Source organism: Magnolia sinica, chromosome 11 (assembly GCF_029962835.1).
Source record: "Magnolia sinica isolate HGM2019 chromosome 11, MsV1, whole genome shotgun sequence".
Lineage (NCBI taxonomy): Eukaryota > Viridiplantae > Streptophyta > Magnoliopsida > Magnoliales > Magnoliaceae > Magnolia > Magnolia sinica.
The window spans coordinates 39,288,546-39,310,295 of NC_080583.1; the positions used below are offsets into that span (position 1 = coordinate 39,288,546).

A 21,750-nucleotide genomic window follows, 5' to 3' on the forward strand; every position below is an offset into this window, starting at 1 on the left:
TGATTTCAATTTACGCCGCATGATCCATTAAAATTTTCAAATGCTCATTCACCAAATCAAATGAAACCCAAATTACTTAAATCTGCAAAGTATAAGTGGCACCTAGAAATTCGGGAGTCAGGCATTACTCAACCCTTGCAATTCAGAGCGTTACAAGCACAACCTGGGCTTGATCAATCTCACTAGCCATTGATGAGATTGGACACCCTTGCACATAGGTGAGGATGGAGTTGTGTTTCAAGTGGAGGATGTAAAGAGCAATCTACACTTAAGGTGGAGGCTAGCGTGGGAGATCTTTAAGGTGATTTGGTAGAATACAAGTTAAAGTGGAGATTGTTGTGCGAATGCTTATCGGGCGGACTGAACTAGGTTTGGTTTGACTTATAGAGTGCAGGATTTCTCAATTAAAAGTCAGAGCAGAGTAGGACTCTGTCGGTCCGATTGAAGGTGAGTTCAGTCTGACCGATAGTTGCCGGCTTAGTTACATGATTTTGTGAAAGTCAGGCTATTTAAGTCCTGATTCGATGAGGGCTTTAAAAGACGAGTATTTTCTCTCATAGGGTAAGGGTTTTATGAGATGAGAGGGCTTTCTACACTTATAAGGGCTTGAGAATGGATTTTTCTCAAGGGCCAGGGGGTTTCCTCGGAGTGTGCATTGCAAGGGGTGATTAAATTATTTATGTAATAGGAGAAAGGGGAGTGGTATAACTTAAAAGGCTTCTATTATAGTGGAGATCTTTGTCTCTTTGTACTGTGATTTTTTTTTTCTCGAAAGGGTTTTCCACATAAAATCATATGTTTGTAATTGTTTGATAGGTTTATTATAAATTGATTGTTCATCTTCGCTAAACTTGCTTTTGCAAAGCACATGATTAACAAGTGATATTATATTTAAATTTCTAATATCTAGGGTTGATTTAGGTTTATTGTGGGCTCAAAAATTACAACATTAACTTAGATTATGTGCTTGGAATTTGGATATTAAGTAACCTTAATATGTTATCTGAATTTTGGGGCATAACAAAAAGTCTAGGAAAATGCTCACCTTCTAAACTATTTCCTTTTGTATGGCCCACTCGAATAATTGATGGTGTTGATGTTTGGGTTCCATGCCTAAGTCTTGGTGTAGTATCTAATGGTTGGAGTGGATTTAGTTGGCCTTGTAAATATCAAGGGTGGACGTCTTTGTCCCAACTATCTCCCCTGGTGTGCCCTTCCAAAATCATGCGTCAGTCCAATCTTGTGGGCATGTGCCTAACGTACGTGTACATGTCTAATGGTTGGATCAGATCTCCCGTGAATATTAATGTGTAACTCCTAAAAAATTAAGTGTGGGCATCGCAAAAAGAGTTATTTTATAGGGTAAGGATGGGAGAGGGAGGGTGTGGGCATCCCAAAAAGAGTTATTTTACAAGGTAAGGATGGGAGAGAGACGGGCTATTTTAGACGTTGTTTTGTAAAATGGGTAGTGCTTGGGTATTTAAATCCACTTTGTCCATCAGGTTTGTCACACCATGATAGGTCCATGGCCTAAATATAAACCTCATTCGTAATTCACATAAACCAGGTGATTGAAAATAATATATAGGTTAAAGCTCATCCTTTAAACTGTTTCCCTTGGCGCCTGTTTGGGCGGTGGGATTAGAAGGGATTGGGTGGGATGGGATTCATATGGTCCTATGCCCGTTCCCTCCATGTCTGGGAAGAATGGAAAAGCTTGGAATTACAGTAAATGGAATTGCATTGGGTCATGTGCCAATTTTACTCAATGTTAGCACGTTGTGTAGGTCCCACCATGATGTGTGGGCTATATACACACTGTCCACCCATTTATCAAGATTATTTTAGAGCTTGGGCCAAAAAATAGGTAAATCTAAAGCTCAAGTGGACCCTACCATAGAAAGCAACCGGGATTGAATACTTACAGTTGAAAACTTTTTTGGGACCACATAAGTTTTGGATCTACCTCATTTTTAGGCCCATGACATAAAATGAGGTTACAAAACAAATGAATGGGTTAGATATAACACATGTATGTTATTCTCATTAATTTCAAATGATGGTGAGTATATCCATTCAATGTACCACCGTATTATCAACAAAGCATGACATTAATCTTATCCCCCACCTAATCCCTTCTAATGCACCGCCCAAATAGGCCACCGCCCAAATAGGCCCTTGGCATTGCCCTCCAAAACACCTATGGGCCTGATTTTTTCTTCCACAGCTGTTTCATTTGGTGTGGAGGACCTGAATCACAGCCAAACCTAATTTTTTGGCCCATGGTCTAATATAGGATTACACGTCTAATAGTTGAGCAGATCTTACATACACACCACGGTGAACCCATAAAAAGATCAAGGCTGCGTCTCCTTTTTTTTTTTTTTTCAAAATTTCAAAATTTCGTTATCACTCGAGCTGGCTCGGGCGGTGTGTAGAAATGGAGACTGGCCGGACATTCTTGGCCCATTACAGGCATGGCGGTGTTTGGGCTTTAAAATATTCGGGCCGGGCTTGACAGAGCGTGGCCCGGGCCTAACCCGATCAGTTGACACCTCTACTCCAAATACAAAGATCCCAAAAGAACCCTGGGTAGGAATTTGATCCCTCATTGGGAAAAACTCACCCCCCCCCCAAATCAATAGACAAACATCTCTATGGAGAATGCAAAAGTTCAAGAGGTAGAGAGAGACACTGCATCTTTTTTCATCCTTCGCTGCCTCCTATTTCCTAATATTTACCAGATTTTCTTCACTCTCCTTGAGTAATATCTTCCTTCTATATGGTAGATTCTGGAGAAGCAGGTGCTGACGGTGGCCAAGGCCGTGGAGGACAAGCTTGATGAGGAGATATCGGCCCTGGATCGCCTGGACGATGACGATCTGGAGGCGTTAAGGGAGCGCAGGCTCCAGCAGATGAAGAAGATGGCCGAGAAGCGTAGCCATTGGATCTCCCTGGGCCACGGTGACTACTCCGAGCTCCCCTCTGAGAAGGATTTCTTTTCTGCCGTTAAGGCCAGCGACCGCGTTGTCTGTCATTTCTACCGCGATAATTGGCCATGCAAGGTAAGATTCTTGGGTTCCGTCACATCTTCCTTTGCATCTTTTAGAATAATAATTTGGGAATAATTCGGTGAATTATAATCAGTATATGGTAGTTTCTTTCGAATGGACGGTTAAAAAGGTCAGTCCTAAGACTGATAAAGTTGATGAATGTGCCGGTCAATCTAGACCAACTGACAGATGGGCTGCGCCACTGCTGGGACAGGGTTCCAAAAATTGTGTCCTGATCCTAGCTAGGTAGAGATGATAGAAATGAGAATTTTTTTTCCTAATACTCTGGACGGATTTGATAGTTGAGATGCGCGCAGTCAGAAATTGTGTATGGGTCTCAGAATCAGATTGCTCGGCACTCGTTTGCTGAATTTAGACCATTGGCTGTTTTTTCATTCCAGCTGTAATGGAAAATGATGGGCAAGCTCAGTGACCAAAATTGCTATAATTTTTGGTCCATGATCCATATAAATAAGGGCTTGCAATTTGGACAATTTAATTTGAATTACTTGTTTGACGCATGTTCACTTTTTTAGTGAATGAGTATCAACCTTCACACTTTGTTTGAGTATCAAATTTTTTTCTGGTAAAGATTATACTTCTATATGAGTTGGAAACTGGCATCTCGAAGTGAGGGTCAATGGGAGTTGGGTGATGATAAAGTGGGATTGATCTCTTCTTATAAATAAAAGAAAGTAAACAGGAAAAAAAGTTGTAGAGAAATGAGAGGAGCCTCCAATTGCGACAATTTAAGCTTTTGCTTCGATTGGAACTCAATTGGTAAGACCGAGCCTCTTGGTATTGCTGCAGATGTTAGAGATGGGGTTTGGAGAGGTTCTCTTATGGCCCATTTGGGAGCTTGGATTTGGAATGCATTGGTATCCAAATTACAATTACATTGGAATCAAGGTGATTCTGAATCCTCAGCTGTGTTTTGTTGAAATGCCCTAGAATCCAAATCTTCCATTTGGAAGCTTGTATTTGGAATGCATTGGAATTCTTCACTATATTCATAGGACCTGGATTTGATTAACTAAATCAGCTTTCATGTCCGAAATTAGTGTATATATATGTGATATTTGATAGAATGATTGTAATAAGCCCATTGAAATATATTCTTTGGCAAAAAATGTGGAAATTCTGAGCCTTGGGTGGGCCTCAAATGTAAGGATCACAAACAAGCAACTCACTGACCTTTTTTAACCGTCAATTTAGATGTCCAACATGTGGATGGTTTAGCATTCTATTGATGTGATTTTAGTGTTGCAACTAATAATTGAATTGTTTTGGGGTATCATCAACGTGCTGCATGTAAAGTGGATTAGTAGCCGAACAACACTTTTGTTACACGTGCAAATCTCCTATCTTTAAAAAGAAGCCAAAAAAGCCAATTCATTTGGATTATACCGGAATCATAGCAATTTGCTGAGATTTCAAAACACACCAAAAGGGTGTATTTGAAAAACCTCCGGCGGCATAGAACGAACTAATCTGTGACCAACAAGTTTTCTGAAACCAGACTAAATTGTGACTTTCCAAACCAGCTTCAAAACGTGAAGCGCCCCCCTTTAGTTAGGGCTATTTCATAATGGGGGCCCTTTTTAAAGCGCAACGGCTTTGAAGCACCGAAAAACATGTATGAGTCTTTCTTTTTCTAGTCACACTTCTGTCAATGTAATGAAAACACCATCCCTTCCTATTTGCTTGTCAAATCAGATAAAAAGAAAATTAGACCCCAAAGAGCCCTTCACTAGGGAGGGGGGGAGGTTCACTCTAAGCTTTGGCAACCACCGTAGGAGGTGTGATGTACATGCACCCATTTCAAGGGGGATGCAACACTTCTCAGTTTGGGCCTAATATTTATCCTACATACCATGTTCGTATGGTGGCACGATGTTTTACATGTATCCATGTTGGAAGGTCATCATGCTAAAGTCGTACAATTAGGACCTCGATATGGTTCTATTATGTTCATCGTATTAGATGTTATGTTTCATTTTTGCTCTTTTTCGGGCTCCTTCTCATTCTTGTTTGGCATCTATGGTAGAGATCGGAGGTATTTGGCCCCAAAAGGGATTGGGGTTTTAGATCCTCGAGAAATCCCTTTTCTTAATACCCCTATTCCCCCTTCATCTAGACCTATCGTAACTTGGGCTCATCATGCTATACTCACAGGGAAGGAAAAACGAACAGTTTACGCTTTACTAGCTACCGTTTCATTGGCTCTAGTATCCACTGACTTTCAAGGAATGGAATATTACCCAGCACCCTCCACTATTTCGGATAGTATCTATGGTTCTATGCTAAGGATGCGGAGATTAATTAACCACAAACCCCTTAATGAAGCTCTATTGTGGATACCATATCTTGTATTAAATTGATAACAACTATTGACTTGGATCGCAAATGCCCAAATTTTTAGTAAGTTTGATCTCAAATCGGGCTTTTATCATATTAAAATTTTTTAAAAGGATAGATACAAAACAACGTTTGTGGTACTTATGGGATAGTGTGAATGGTGTGTAATGCCTTTCGAATTGCAGAATGTACATAGAATTCTAGAAGATCGGGGACTAGATCATAAAACTTATTGATGCATTTGCTATTGCCTACATCAATGATATGTTAATTTTCAACAAGGACCTTGATGTGCATCTTGAGAATCTGGAGGATTAAAAAAAGAAAAAGTAATTGAAAAGGTATGTCCCAACATTGAACCTAAAACTTTTGAATTCTTGGGGCAAACTATTAATAATGGCAAGATTAAGGTCCAAGACCATTTTTTAAAAATTCGTTGACAAATTCTCCGATCAAATTCTTGATAAGACACAATTGCAAAGGTTCTTGGGGTGTTTGAATTACCTCACCACGAGGACTTGATAAAGGACAGAAGTATCCTTAGCAACCGCCTAAAGAAAAGCATTTGGCAAAATGAAGAGAAGTTCACATAAAGGCTTTGCAAAGGATAAAATGGCGTGGCTAATCTTATTCATTATCGATGACATGCTTCCAACGATAAAAGAAACAGATGTATCAAGCACTTCTTGGGGAACAGTCCTAAAGCAAGTTCGCAATTAAAAGGAAAATTTTTTTGTGTTCGCATCTTGAGTTTGGAATGATGTACAAAGCCGCTTCCTAGCCATCAAGAAATAAGTGCTCATAGCCCTCAAGGCATTCCTCAAGTTTCAAGTCATCATCTCGAATCAACATTTTGATTTTTGGACTGACAGTATGTTGCTTAAGGCTAGTGTTGTCAAAATCCTATGAATCCCAGCCTTGAATCCCTTTTATATGAATCCTAATATTCCATGTTTTGAAACCTACGATTTATGATTCAAATTATATGTGCTCTCTTCTATTTTATGCTTCACTTGGCTTTTATTTTATGCTTTTAAATTGGTGGGGGCTTTAAGAATTGTTTAGATAGGGTAAATTATTTTATTTTATTCTCTTCAACGGTAAATCATGTAGCTTTTTTTTTTTTTTTTTTTTGTGATTTCTTTCTTACTTCTTAATTGGTTGAAACACCAAATTGATAAACGGCTTACCTATAATGTTTTTATGGATGGTTGCAATAAAAATATCTTTTTTCGTTGGTTTACAATATCAAAGGCCACTTTTCCACCGTGATTCTACATTAAAGAAAGGTGACAAGAACATAAACTATTAAGGGACCCATGTAAATTTTTTAAGAGAAATTTCTTGAAAGACAAAAAATTAAAGGAATGAGAATCCTTCAACACTATCATGACATGCTATTACTTGGTGCACATTGATGGCAAATGGAAGATTGATGAGTTCTAAAAAACAAATTCTGATTTATTGGTAATTTTTCATATATATATATATATATATTATAAATTTTTAAGAAAATTGTAAAAAACATTACAATTTACGATACGATTCAACCCCTACTACAATTTGTGATACGATAATGATTTTGACAACATTGCTGAAGGGAATCGTTGAGAAGGATGTCAAAATTTAGTCTCTAAAAGATCTTTGCATGTTGGCAAGTTTTATGTTTGATGTTCGGCTTTCAAGTCAAACACAAGCCAAGGTGTGAAAGTTCAATTCACTTGCTTGAGGGGGAGTGTTGACATATGTACATGTACCAATGTATATTAATTGTTTGATACCTTCAAGGAGAAACACTCAAGATCAGGTTGCTAATGCAATGAGCAATATAGAGAGCACCGGTGGTGTATGCCCTAGAAAACTAACAGGCTTAGTTGTCTTCAAATACATCTGTAAGGAAGATTTCATTCCCTTCTTGGTCCTTTACATATTATTTTAGTGAGCGGTTTCCAATGTCATGGCAGATAGCCCAAAAACATCTTCCATGCAACCAAATTGGCTTAGATCAAACATGTGTATGATTAAATAGAAGTGGTCACACTCACAATTATGTTTTGTCCTAATCACTAATAGGTTTGGAATACTTCGATGTGACTATGTTGAAGACAGTAGGGGTGCTTCATTGTTGGTATCTTGATTACAAGTAGGCTATGTTTGAGGCCTTTACTGTTCACTGTTCATAAATGCTAAACACTCTCTCTCTCTCTCTCAAAAAAAAGAAAAAAGAAAAGAAAAAATAAATAAGAAAGGTGGGCGGGTCTAACAACACTAAACCCTAACAAATTATTATTATTATTATTTTTAAAAAAATCCCATAGTGTACTATATTCTCTTGGACTTTCACCCTAATGACATAGACCCTAGGTGGTAAAATGATGTGGCTCTTTACCATGATCCTGCCTAGAATCTTTCCTCGAGTGCTGTTCTGATGGAAAATGTATTATTTCTCATGGTGTGGTTCATGATCTCGCGAATATCTCATGATGATCATGCATAGTAGGATGATGATCTGATGCAGGACATGAAAATTAAATATGATATGCGAGATTTCAGGCTTAAGATCACGTTAGTTCAGAAACAATTACACAAATTCCATATCCCACATGAAAGTCCAAACATTCAATTAAGGGGAATCTATGCGGGTCAGGCCTACACATGATAGGGCTGGATCAATAAAAATTATGAACCAAACAATACTCAAAGATAAGAAATAATCATCCACGCATGCATAGTAATCAGTCCCTAATCCAAGGGATTCAGAAATTCCAATTCGAGGAACCCTAGGGTAGGAAAATTGGCAAATAACTTGGGAAAACGTAATCTAGGGCTAGGATTCATGAAAAAAGGTTATGAGAGGATAAAAGAGGATAAAAACCTGAACCAAAAGACGATCCCGCATGTGGACAGCAACAATGGCCAGACGGACGTGCGTGTGATCCCGACCACACGTGTGTGGGGCCCACTATTTAGAAAAAGGCCACCTTGGCCCTGGTCGGCTAGGGATAGTCTCCAAAACTCCCAAATCTCACCTCGATTCGATGTATGGTTTGTGCGTGGTGCTCCGCCGAAGTTTCAGCTTGCCTGCGGGCCGAAATCTGGAAATCTGCTGTAATGAAGAAATCAGATGCAACAAAAGGACGAATTCGAAGTACGAATGGTGGGGGAAGATAGAAAAAAAGATGATGGAGGATGGGGATGAATCGGGATTGATGTGGCTTCGCACCACGGTAATTAGCCCTTCGAAAAGGGAGGGCTTCGCACCCACTTTTGAATTCTTCCACAACTCATGAAGAGAGCAGAAAAATAAAGTAGGAATTTTTTTATTAACTTCAATAAATCAAAAGAACTACAAGGGGTGCCTATTTATAGGGAAAATCATATACCCAAAAACTCGCACTATGTGCGCAACCTATTACTTGGCGATGAAGTAAACTAAAATAAAAACCAAACAGAGAAATCTAAAGCGTTCACTATGTTCTAAATAATAACAATAAACAAAACCTAAAATATGAAATCAATCCGACGAGTGGGCCACGATCATGAGATCCCATGATGGGCTTTTCTTGATTATCGGGCCTAATCTTTTGAACCAAACTTCGTCTTCTAGGTAGGAGGCCCTCCCTGGACGTCGTCATCGAGACAGATCGATGATGGGGCCCTCCTACTCCGTGCGTACGTGCGTAGGTGAGGCGGCGTGTGTGCGCGTATGCGCGAGATGTCTCCATCATGATCCTTACATCATATTGTGGAAGTGGTTATTGAGTATGTTTGGCTACCCTCTAAAGACTGTAGTCACGTTGTCTGAGCAGTTCATTGAGTGATGTAGCTTTCATATTTTTGTTCCACATATACTCTTGTGATACAGGATCATCTCTCCCGTTTCCTTAGCTTGTGCATGTGAATCTTGGCCTGTCATCATAGTTATCAGTTACAATTGTTATCCTCATCATATGGGTCCTAGTCAGTAAATGTGTGGCTTTCATAACTATGCATATTCTCCTTTTAATTACACTGTTGTTCTGAGCAAATCACACATGGAACTCAACCTCGTCTAAATAGTGATCTCCTGAACAACATTTCCCCTTACCATCTTGAGAGATTGTTCCCTTTTGTTTGTATCACCTAATCTTCCATTTACAGATTACTGTTATAGGTTTCGTATTTGCCATAATGTATTCCCATTGGATGATTCATGCGTAGCTCACCCTTATGAGGTATTGGATCGGTGGGTCCTCAAACTGGAAGTTTCCCGCTAGGTCATCGAATACTTTTTCCCAGGTAGCTCCAACCATCTCTAGTAATTTTGCCTCAGTTATTAACTTGATCAATAAATTGAAACTTTCCTACAAGTATTGATTAAACCATTTTGGCCTAGAATCGAGTTTGAATCTTCATCCAAGCACCATGTATCATTTATGCCTCTTACTTTTGTTTCGGAGATAGAAGACCTTGAACATGGCTTGCTTGTAATTGAGATACAAGCAGTGAAGTGCCCCGAATTTCTTCAATGTAGGCTTCATCGGAGTTTGTGATGTAGGACATGAAAATTAAATATGATATGCGAGATTTCAGGCTTAAGATCACGTTAGTTCAGAAACAATTACACAAATTCCATATCCCACATGAAAGTCCAAACATTCAATTAAGGGGAATCTATGCGGGTCCAGGCCTACACATGGTTGGGCTTGATCAATAAAAATTATGAACCAAACGATACTCAAAGATAAGAAATAATCATCCACCCATGCATAGTAATCAGTCCCTAATCCAAGGGATTCAGAAATTTAAATTCGAGGAACCCTAAGGTAAGAAAATGGGTATAAAATTGGAGATTTGAGTAATTTAGGGTTAGGTTTAGGGATTTTGGGTGAAGGTGGAGTGAAATAGAGGAGAGAGACGAACCAGAGAAGTATCGCACGTGTGGACAACAACAATGGCCCAGACGCACGTGCGTATGATTCCGACCGCACGTGTGTGGGGCCCACTATTCAGATAAAGGCCACCTTGGCCCTGGTCGGCTAGGGATGGACTCCAAAGCCTCCAAATCTCAGCTCGATCCAATGTACGGTTTGTGCATGGTGCTCCGCTGAAGTTTCAGCCCTCTTGTAGGGCTAGATTCTGAAATTCTGATGTAGAAAGGAGAATTACTGCAATAGATGATTAATTCGAAGTGTAGATGATGGGGTGAGATGAGAAGAAGGGATGATAGAAGATGGGTAGTAGAGATGACAATGGATGTGGGCGAATCGGGATAGATGTGGCTTCGCACCACGGTAGTTAACCCTTCGATGAAGGGAGGGCTTCGCACCCAATTAGGCTTTACAACTCAGAGAGTAGGAAAACGCAGAATTTTTATTAATATTCAATGAATCAAAAGAACTACAAGGGGTGCCTATTTATAGGGAAAACCCTATACCCCAAAACTCACGCCATGTGCGCAACCTATTACTTGGCAATGAAGTAAACTAAAATAAAAACTAATCAAAGAAATCTAAAGCGTTCACGATGTTCTAAATAATTTAAATAAGCAAAACTTAAAATATGAAATCAATCCGACTAGTGGGCCATGATCAAGAGATCCCATGATGGGCTTTTCTTGGCTATCGGGCCCACTCTCTTGAACCAAAACTCCATCTTTTAACTAGGAGGCCCTCCCTGGACGTTGTCATTGATCCAGATCGACGGTGGGGCTCTCCTTTTAGCGTACGTGCTTAGGGGGGGGGGGTGTGATGTCCCCATCAATTCTCCTCGGCTGCAAAGATTTCGCCAATGGCGAAATGAAACTCCTTAACCGCTCCAAGATGTCAGGATCAAGTTTCTGAAGCTCCTCCTCAGTGAGCCACGTGCTGTCTGAAGCTGGGCGTGACTTCTATTTAACCACGTACTTCTGAAACCCGCCGTCCGACGTTAAAACTATCTGATGGTCCAGGATATCCTCTATTTTCTTTTTGGGTGTGTGAAGGTTAGGTATGGGAGGTAGAGGCTGAGAAAATGAGTCGGGAAGGATAGGAATGGGAGGTAGAGTCTGGGAAGATGGGTCGGGACGGGTACTTATGGGAGGTAGAGGCCGGGAAAATGGGTCGGGACGGGTAGGTATGAGACGTAGAGGCTGGGAAAATGGGTTGTGAATGGTAGGTATGGGAGGTAGGGGCTGATAAAATGGGTCGGGATTGGTAGGTGTGGGACGTAGAGGTTGGAAAAATGGGTCGGGAAGCGTAGGTATGAGAGGTAGAGGCTGGGAAGAAAGGTCAGGAAGAGTAGGTATGGGAGGTAGAGGGTGGAAAACTGGGTCGGGAAGGGGCCATAGTTCAAGGGATAAATATGGGGAATCAGGATGGGTGGGCGAAGGGCTGGACAAAGTATCAGTGGTCCCCTGAAAAGTAACTAAATCCTCCACGTCGGATGTGAAACTAATTCCCATGGAAGGTGGAAGATCTACCTCATACACATTGAGACCGTTTCGTTTTATAATTTGAAGGGTCCAGCGCTACGCACATGTAACTTACGAACGGCCCTTGGAGGGTATCGCTCGGGGCTGATGCGGACCATCACGGAGTCCCCAATATTGAATCCTTTGAAACGTTTATTCTGGTTTGCAGAAAATGTGTAATGTTCATTACTAGTCATGATCTTCTACCTAATTTCTTGATGCCATGAATGAATGTGATGTGCAAAAGACTCTGCAGACTCTGACAGCCTATGGGACAGTGACATAGGGACAAGATCAATAGGTTTCATAGGTTTATAACCAGTAACGACTTCACGAGGACTTAGACCTGTGGACCTATCGACAAAACTATTCAACGTAAACTTGGCTGTAGGTATTACGGTATCCCATGTTCTAATGTGCTCTATATCCCTCCAAGGGGAAGACTCATCCGGTAGATCATTAGGAAAGACATCACGTAACTCATCCATTACTGGAATGGCCTCAGTGGGTAACTCTACATTAGCCTCTGGTGCACTCTTTCCAGCCACAAGGCCGCAAATGTTGTACCCTTCAAAATAGTGGTCTTGATGTCTCTCATGGGGTGGGTGCACGGGTGCACACTCATAATTGATTCCTTGACCAACTCCATTCATTGGTCTATCCTCCAGGCCACTTGCCTGAGATTGGACATCTACCCCATTGGTGGGGTTCATCTTGGTGATGGTCTTTAGTCGGGTAATGCGTACATCAAGATGTTCAAAGCATTGGTCCATTTCCAAGCGCTTAATCAGAAACTTCAACTTCTGGGACAGCTTGTTTAGTGACTCTTGCAATTGTTCCATGTTTAGTATAGGGTACCAACCAAAATTCAGCAATGTAATTGTCAAAATATAAGATTTTTTATTTTTTATTTTTTATTTTTTTATTTTTTTATTTTAAGAAACAACCTAGTTTCTAAAAACGAAAAAGGAAAGTTTTTAAAACAAGTTAGGAAAGTTTCTAAAAAAAAAAAAACAAATTAGGAAAGTTTCTAAAGAAAAGCAACCTAGTTTCTAAAAACGAAAAAGAAAAGTTTCTAAAAACAAATTAGGAAAGTTTCTAAAGAAACAAATTAGGAAAGCTTCTAAAAAAAACAAATTAAAAAAGTTTCTAAAAAAAACAACCTAGTTTCTAAAGAAAAGAAAAAAGAAAGTTTCTAAAAATAAAAAGTTAGTTTCTAAAAAAGAAGAAGGAAAGTAAACTAGTTTCTAAAAAAGAAAAAGGAAAGTAAACTAGTTTATAAAAACGAAAAAGGAAAGGAAATTAGTTTTTAAAAACAGATTAAGAAAGTTTCTAAAAAAACAGAAAAGGAAAGTTTCTGAACCTAGAAATAGAAAACTAAGTTCTAAAATAATTCAAATAGGGGGATAAAAGAAAATTTCAGCAGCTTATGTCAGGGTTTATGGACCTATAAACAACCATATATGGTGAGAATTGATGCGTAATGGACATAAACAACCAAACCCTACACATGTAATGAATTCCCCTATAAGAACCCTAGGCTCTGATACCAAATTTGATGCAGGACATGAAAATTAAATATGATATGCGAGATTTCAGGCTTAAGATCACGTTAGTTCAGAAACAGTTACATAAATTTCATATCCCATATGAAAGTCCAAACATTCAATTAAGAGGAATCTATGCGGGTTCAGGCCTACACATGGTAGGGATGGATCAATAAAAATTATGAACCAAACGATACTCAAAGATAAGAAATAATCATCCACACATGCATAGTAATCAGTCCCTAATCCTAGGGATTCAGAAATTCCAATTCGAGGAACCTTAGGGTAAGAAAAGGGGCATAAAATTAGAGATTTGAGTAATTTAGGGTTAGGTTTAGGAATTTTGGGTGAAAGTAGAGTGAAAGAGAGGAGAGAGACGAACCAGAGAAGTACCTCACACGTGGACAACAACAATGGCCTAGACGCACGTGCGTGTGATCCTGGCCGCACGTGTGTGGGGCCCACAATTTAGAAAAATGCCACCTTGGCCCTGGTCGGCCAGGGATGGACTCCAAAACCTCCAAATCTCAGCTCGATCCGATGTACGATTTGTGCATGGTGCTCCGCCGAAGTTTCAGCCCTGTTGTAGGGCCATATTCTGAAATTCTGCTGTGAAGAGGAGAATTGCTGCAATAGATGATTAATTCGAAGTGTAAATGATGGGGTGAAATGAAAAGGAATGGTAGAACATGGGTAGTAGAGATGGCGATGGATGGGAGCGAATCGGAATAGATGTGGCTTCGTACCACGGTAGTTAACCCTTCGATGAAGGGAGGGCTTCGCACCTAATTAGGCTTCACAACTCAGAGAGTAGGAAAATGCATAATTTTTATTAATCTTCAATGAATCAAAAGAACTACAAGGGATGCCTATTTATAGGGAAAACCCTATACCCCAAAACTCGCGCCATGTGCGCAACCTATTACTTGGCGATGAAGTAAACTAAAATAAAAACCAATCAAAGAAATCTAAAGTGTTCACGATGTTCTAAATAACATAAATAAGCAAAACCTAAAATATGAAATCAATCCGACTAGTAGGCCACGATCATGAGATTCCATGATGGGTTTTTCTTGGCTATCGGGCCCGTCTCTTGAACCAAAACTCCATCTTCTAATTAGGAGGCCCTCCCTGGATGTCGTCATTGATCTAGATCGACGGTGGGGCCCTCCTTCTGGTGTACGTGCGTAGCGGGGGCGGCGTGAGTGCGCGTGATGTCCCCATCAGTTTGTCAGGCCTAAAACATTAGGACTTCAAACAAAACACACTAAGTGTATTATCATACATATGTTTGATCCAAGCTGTTATGGTTGCAAGGTGAATTCGTTGGGCTCCCCATGACAATGGATACCTGTCACCGGAATAGTATGTAGACCCAATGAGGGAATCTCCAACATCCTAGGGTTGCCCCTAAATGAAAACTTCCTTTGAGACATGTTTCAAGACACAATCAAGCATGTTATTTTTGCAGGGGATATGCCACCAGTGATCTCTATCTCTATCTCTTGTCACGTTAGCATCATGATCGTGGGTTTTATACCATGGTGCTATTCTCTCATGAGGAAGTTAGGGATTGAATTTTCACACCCTAGCTTGTGTTTGAAGTCAAACATTGAAAATAGAGCTTGTCAACGTGCAAAAATGTATTTAGTTGTCAAATCACATCTTTCTCAAGGATTCCCTTCAGTTACATACAGTTGGGTCAAAGAACAAAATGCTGGTTCAGGATGAAAAACTTGGAAATTGCCTTCAAAGCCGTGAGCATGTCTTTTCTAACTGCTGAGTTATTGACTTTGTGTATTGTTCCATATGCAAACATAACAATTTCTTCCTTCTGATCATGAACATCAAGACTCCCCAGCCCATGCTTTGGAAATACATCTCAGCAATGAATAAGATTGGTAATTTCCAACATGCCATTTTATCCTTTGTACAGCCTTAGCATAGACTTCTTTCCATTTGATTAAACTCTTTTTCGTTAGGAGTTCGCTGGGATCCTTTTATTCATTGTCAGGTCCTTATAGTAATTAAATAAGTAATTCAAACACCCTATGAACCTCTGCAGCTGTGCCTTGTTTGGAATTTGATTGGAAAATTTGTCCATGAGTTCTACATAATGGTCCTGAACCTCAATCTTATTCAATAATCTGACCCATAACCTGAACCTTTGTTTGGAAAAGTTAATCTTCTTAGGGTTCAATGCTGTGCTATACTTTTTTATTGCCCACATTGATGATGTGTTAATTTTCAGCAAGGACCTTGATGTATCAAACAGCTTAATTATCCGGTCCATGATCTTTTGAAATTCTGATGGTTGCATTCTTCTATGTAAAAGGCATTACACACCATTCGTACTGCGGCCCCAAAGGTATAGCAAAAGATGTTCTGTATTTGTTCTCAAGATGCCATCAAGATGAACTCTATTCAAAGTGAGCTCTTTTCGTATTCATCCTATCCTGTAGCATCCGCCGATTTTGGAGTGGGATGACAAGGATATTTTGGTGCCATTAGTCTGTATTTTTGTCTTTCCCAGTGGACGACTTCCACTTTCTCATCATCATCTAGTGGGGAGAGATGGAGTTCCCTGAATTCATTCTTCTTACTCCAAAAAGACACAAATCAGTTATTTTTTTATTTATTTTTTAAGAGGGCAGAGCCATTTATTTTTTTGAAAGGAAAACATGTTTTTTTTTGGTAGTAATTTTGGGCCATTTTAGGCAGTCTGCAATAATAATACGATTTGTCTCATTCAATACGATAGTCGTACGATTCGCATGACACTTGTGCATTTGCATTTTTTGCAATTTGGGGCTACAAGTGATGCAATTCAAATTGTACGATTTCCCACCATTTCAACAAATGAGAAGCTTTGGGTTTAAGAGTTAGGACTCTGAAAGGCTAATCAGTAATGTCGCTATGGTTGGACCATTTTGCATAAATTGCAAGTGTCTGCTATAGATACATGGAGATGCGTACTTCGAACTGATGACAAGGATTGCAGTAATCTCTTTTGCACCTCTCTTGCATCCAGTACCACCTCTTATTTGGAAGTAGATTTCATATAAGACGTCCATTCCAGTGGTTGTGTTCTGTTTTGACCAAATCATAAAGAGCTATTGTATAATCTCACAACCATATCAGGTTTCGCGCGCACACACACACACACACAACTTGAAAGCTTGGATTGGTTAAAAAAGCTTGGCTTGGATTGGTTTGCATAGAAGTTCAAACCAAACCAAGCCTTTGAGTCAAGCTCGTTTAGCAAAAACAAACCAAGCTCAAACCAGGGCAGTACCGGCTCCGCTCGAAGCTCGGCTTGATTCAGCTCAGTTTGATTCAGCTCGTAGATTGTATGCACATTTTTTCCTGTGGTGTGATCCACTTGAGCTTTGGATATGATTCAATTTTGGGATCATGTCCTAAAATGATATGTAAAAAAGGATGTACGACGTGTATAATACATATACAGATAAAACATTATACATATACATGAATGTACAATATTTCTTGTGGTTTGGTCCACTTGAGCCTTGGATATCATTCAATTTTAGATCATGTCCTAAAATGATATGCAAAAACGTATGGACGGCGTGGATAATACATATATATGATGGGTGGGCCCACAAAGTTTACTCAGTACACTAAAGCATGATTCGAATTGGCTGGTGACCTCAACACCCGCCATGTAGCTGGTGTCAAAGCTCTATGGGCCCCACCATGATATACGTGTTTTATCCAGCCATCCATCAAAATTTCTAGCTTATTTTACAGTATGAGACAAAAAATAAGGAAGATCCAAACCTCCGGTAGACCAAAACACAGGATTCAAACTTGTTGGGGGACAAAAGTTTTGGATCAATACTATTTTCCTGTGGCGGGGCCCACCTCAATGCATGTGATGCATATCCATGCTGCCCATCCATTTTCCAGCTCATTTTGTGGTGTTATCTTTGTATTTAAAAAGGTTCATATTATGTATATTGTTTATTTTTAAAAAATGAGCTGACCCCTGTTCGAACTTGGCTCGGCTCGGCTTGTATATTTGGACCAAACCAAACCAAGCTCAAGCTCGTATAATCTGGACCAAACCAAACCAAGCTCAAGCTCGTATAATATGGACCAAACCAAGCTCAAACAATAGGGATAGGCTCGAAGATTGGTTCATGTAAACCTCGAACAGGGGTTGTCACATAAACAAGCCAAACCAAACTTGGGTCAAACTCGGTTCAGCTCGGCTCATTTACAACTCTCTCTCTCTCTCTCTCTCTCTCTCTCTCTCTCTCCATATATATATATATATATATATATATGCTCAGCTACGCACCAGTTCTCATGAGAACTCGTGAGCACCTTTTGATACATGATGTGAGTGCAAAATCTGAACTGTCCATGTTATGCGGCACCCCATGAAACCTCCAAGACCCAACTTTCAGCCTGATCCAAAACTCTGGTGGGCCATGGCAAAAGGAAACAATTACCTCCCTTGATTCGCCTCTCTCTTTGCTATGGCCCACCAGAGTTTTGGATCAGGCAGAAAGTTGGGCCCCGTGGGTTTCATGAGGTGCTGCATCACATAGACCATTCGAATTTTGTGCCCATGACACATGTGCAAAGGTGCGCACAGGTGCTCATGTAAGAAGGTGTGCAGGTGAGCATGACTCTCTCTCTCTCTCTCTCTCTCTCTCTCTCTCTCTCTCTCTATCTATCTATCTATCTATCTATCTATCTATATATATATATATATATATATATATATATATATATATATATAATTCTGTGCGTGTGTCTATTATGACCCTTCTATTTATCCACAGTTTTATTAAACAAGGTAATGTCTTTTTAGTGTGCTAAATTCAATGGAGTGATTATTGTATATATCGTTTTTACAGTAAAAGACCTTTTATAATATGACAATGATGTAAGCAAATTGTTGTGATTTCAAAAATAATAACCATGATGCAATAGGCCAGTTAAAAAGTATCTGCAAGTATCCTACAAGTATCTTTTATTGGTATTTGGTACTGCTGTCATGTAGTGCTGGCACGATACATTGAGCGTAGTATCTGCGTACCTTAGCACGAGGCGCACATAGCAACTACTATAGAACAGATGTTTGGTTTCTGCTAACTTAAAAATCATCAGTGACTAAGAAACCAATTTCATGGCCGTGTGGAACTTCTTTCCTCTGGTGAATTTCTTCATAGTACTTTCTATTAATCTACCTCTGGGATGATATGGTTCTGGGAGTCCCTGACAATTTTCTTTACCAGAAATGTATACTCCAACAATTCACCCAATTAAAATGGGTTGTTTTTTGGACTAAGAATCAGTTTGCATGGTTCAATAACTGGTTACAATAAATCTCTCTTTGGAAATTCTATTGGTTCACCTTATATCTTGCAGCAACTCTATTACAATTCTATCATTTTATCTTGAAGCATTTCCAGTTCCAATGTTCCATTGTTTTAGTGAAATAATGCATGATTAGCACACTATCTGAAGTTTTAAAAAGACCTATCAGTTGTCACAAACCCTCAATATCACATCTGGAATGTGTAAAAAACAAAACCTCTGTTGATGCAGTCCAAGTACTAGGCCTTCAAAATTAAGAAATCAAGTATTAACTCGTGAATAGCGGAGATGTTAAAAATCAAGAGGCTACGAGAACTGGATGCAGGAAAAGTGGTTGTACTTGTTCAATTCCTCTAGGGTCATGAGGAAGTCTTCTTCGAAAAGTATAAAGTCAAAGCTCCTATATTCCCATTTTGGAAGGATGATCTCTATCTTGTTTTGAAGATCCCATCAAGATGCACAATGTTTCTGCCTATGAGTTTGCAAGCTTCGATCCTTTTGGGGCTCGACATTGAGCCGCAAAACTAGTGTGAAAAATAGTTATTTTTGGCCTAGTAGTGTTATTTTAGGTCTTTCTAAAGAATTAGTGGTTAGGATAGAAGTTAACAGGTTTGTTTAAGTCAATGGTTAAGGTTAGAAGTTTATTACAGTTTCTTTTTGTGCTTATCTTGTATAATAAAGATGTAAAAGGAAGAAATGTTGTCTTTTATTTCAGAACTTATTTTTTCATGATGCAATTTGGGTTTGAAAGAGAAGTCTAAGTCTTTCTTTTGTTGGTAACGTTCTTTTCTTGTTTTGATTAGCATAACGTTCATTGATTGCATTAGCTTGAATGCTTTTGGCAGGTGATGGACAAGCACTTGAGTATTCTGGCAAAGCAGCATATTGAGACACGTTTCATCAAAATCCATGCTGAGAAAAGTCCCTTCCTGACTGAGAAGCTTAAGATTGTTGTACTGCCGACTCTTGCCCTTGTAAAGCATGCTAAAGTTGAGGATTATGTGGTATGAGATAGAGAGGGTGCGATGCTATCATTTGAAACTTAAAAAATGGTTCATTTGATACATGATTGAATTGAATTGCAATCATTCAGTTTAATCAAAGAGGAAATGATCAAATGGTTGACAACGTTTCTAGTATTCTTGAGATGATGAATCTCTCAATGCTTTAAATCCTAGCTTCGAAGTAACTCATATGAATACTGAGGAAGGTATTTGCTTTTTGGTCATTCCTTCTTTGTTGATCTGATAATGGCAACTTCAATTCAAATGGCGTATTCAAATGCAGCATTAGTTTTCTATGCAACTGTCAGTTAGTAATTCCAATTCTGGATAAACATCACAAGGTGGGATTTGACGAGCTTGGCGGAACGGATGAGTTCGCAACAGGAGAGCTGGAGGAGAGGCTGGCAAAGTCCCAAGTAATCATTTTCGAGGGAGAATCATCGATGAATCAATCCAAAGCTCCGACAAAGAGAAGTGTTCGCCAAAGTGAGACAGCAAACTCTTCGGATTCAGAGTAACTAGTGAGTCAAATCTTATGTTGGAGGTTGTTCCATCATTTTTCAGTGCGTAGAGGTCGCAGATGCTTATTGGGATTTCTATCATCCTTCTGGCCCCATTGTTTGAGCCACTGCAGATTCTGCAGCTGATGGATGGCAACGGTATCATCTGGGTTAAGGGTTTGCTTGAGTGTGCTTAATCAAGATTTCTCATCCATTTAGTGGGGTCCCATCAGTAATCACTACACATCCTGCATTTCTTTGTTGTGTATGTGAAAATTTCCTGTGTTATTGTAATTTTGCAATGAATTTGTGGAGTCCCATTTTATTGGAAATACTCCATTGTTCTTTTATGTTGGAGAAGGTCTCAAATCCAACTGGTTGTACTGTAAATTAGTCTACGTGGTCGATAACTTCCAACCTTTCATCTGTGTGCGACATGGAACCTGTCCAAAAGGCTGGCCCTAACATGAGGATTAACTTGTGCAAAATTCAATCATATCCACTGATCTAGTCAACCATACTTGTATTTTTCTATATATCAGGGGCTAGACATTATTTTCTATGGTGTAGCCCACCTGATGAATGGATAGGGCTGATTTTTTCACTGAGGGCTTGTTTGGCATATCTATTCTAATTCAATAAGAACTTTTTCAATAAAAGCTATTCAAGTAAGCTCTTTTTTTTAGTTTTAACTCTTATTTTTAATAGGCTCGTTTGGTAAAATTACATTTTCAAGAAGAAAAAAAAAAAAGCTCTTATTTGAAATAAGCACTTTAGGTAAAACCTTGGGTGCTTGATGTTAAATTACAACAACTCTATCATAAGAATCCAAATGGTTGTTTTGCTAATCTCACAGTAGATGAACCATGCTCCAAATGACAAAAGAATTGATGACCACAAGCTTCATATTTTAAGACCCTCCATTATGCCGTAAATTAGATGTGGATCAACCATCATATGGAGCTCACCTTTGATGTCGACCATCCATTGTGTGAGCCAAACCTTCAAAGTGGGCCGTCAATCATACAAGGACCATCTTGGATGTGGACTATTCATCATTAGGGGCCTACCTTGATGTAGGTCATCCATCATTTGTGGCCCACCATCAATGCTAATTGTTCTTTATATGGGTGCCCTCAATGACCACTACCCATCGCCCATAACGTGGAGTCCACATTTGATGTGTCCATTGTGTGGGCTCTACCTTTGAAATGAATTGTCCATCATGTGGGGCCCATTTTTTATATCCATAATTCATCATGTGAGGTGTACCTTCTATGTGGATCATCTAAGATGTGACCCACTCTAGATATGGGTCATCCATCATGCCAGACCTTAGATGTGGATTGTCCATTATGAGAGGCTAAACTTTGATGTGGGCCATCCATCATGTGAAGCCCACTTTGTCCATTATGTAGAGCCACCTTGATATGGACCATTCATTGTGGGGCCCCACATAATGGATAGAGTGGGCTTCACATGATGGATGGCCATCACTTTGATGCG

At 39.5% G+C, this 21,750-nt stretch overlaps 1 protein-coding gene and 1 pseudogene across 1 annotated transcript; both read left to right on the top strand.

Moving 5' to 3' along the window:
* Positions 1–2,614: 2,614 nt before the first annotated feature.
* LOC131219050 (thioredoxin domain-containing protein 9 homolog) lies at positions 2,615–20,594 on the top strand. Its single transcript, XM_058214012.1, has 4 exons — positions 2,615–2,681; positions 2,790–3,065; positions 19,586–19,744; positions 20,086–20,594. The coding sequence occupies exons 1-4, from the start codon at positions 2,658–2,660 to the stop codon at positions 20,260–20,262; spliced, it is 636 nt and encodes a 211-aa protein (XP_058069995.1). The 5' UTR covers positions 2,615–2,657; the 3' UTR covers positions 20,263–20,594.
* Positions 3,776–7,613, top strand: LOC131218345 (cytochrome c oxidase subunit 3-like; annotated as a pseudogene).
* Positions 20,595–21,750: the final 1,156 nt, after the last annotated feature.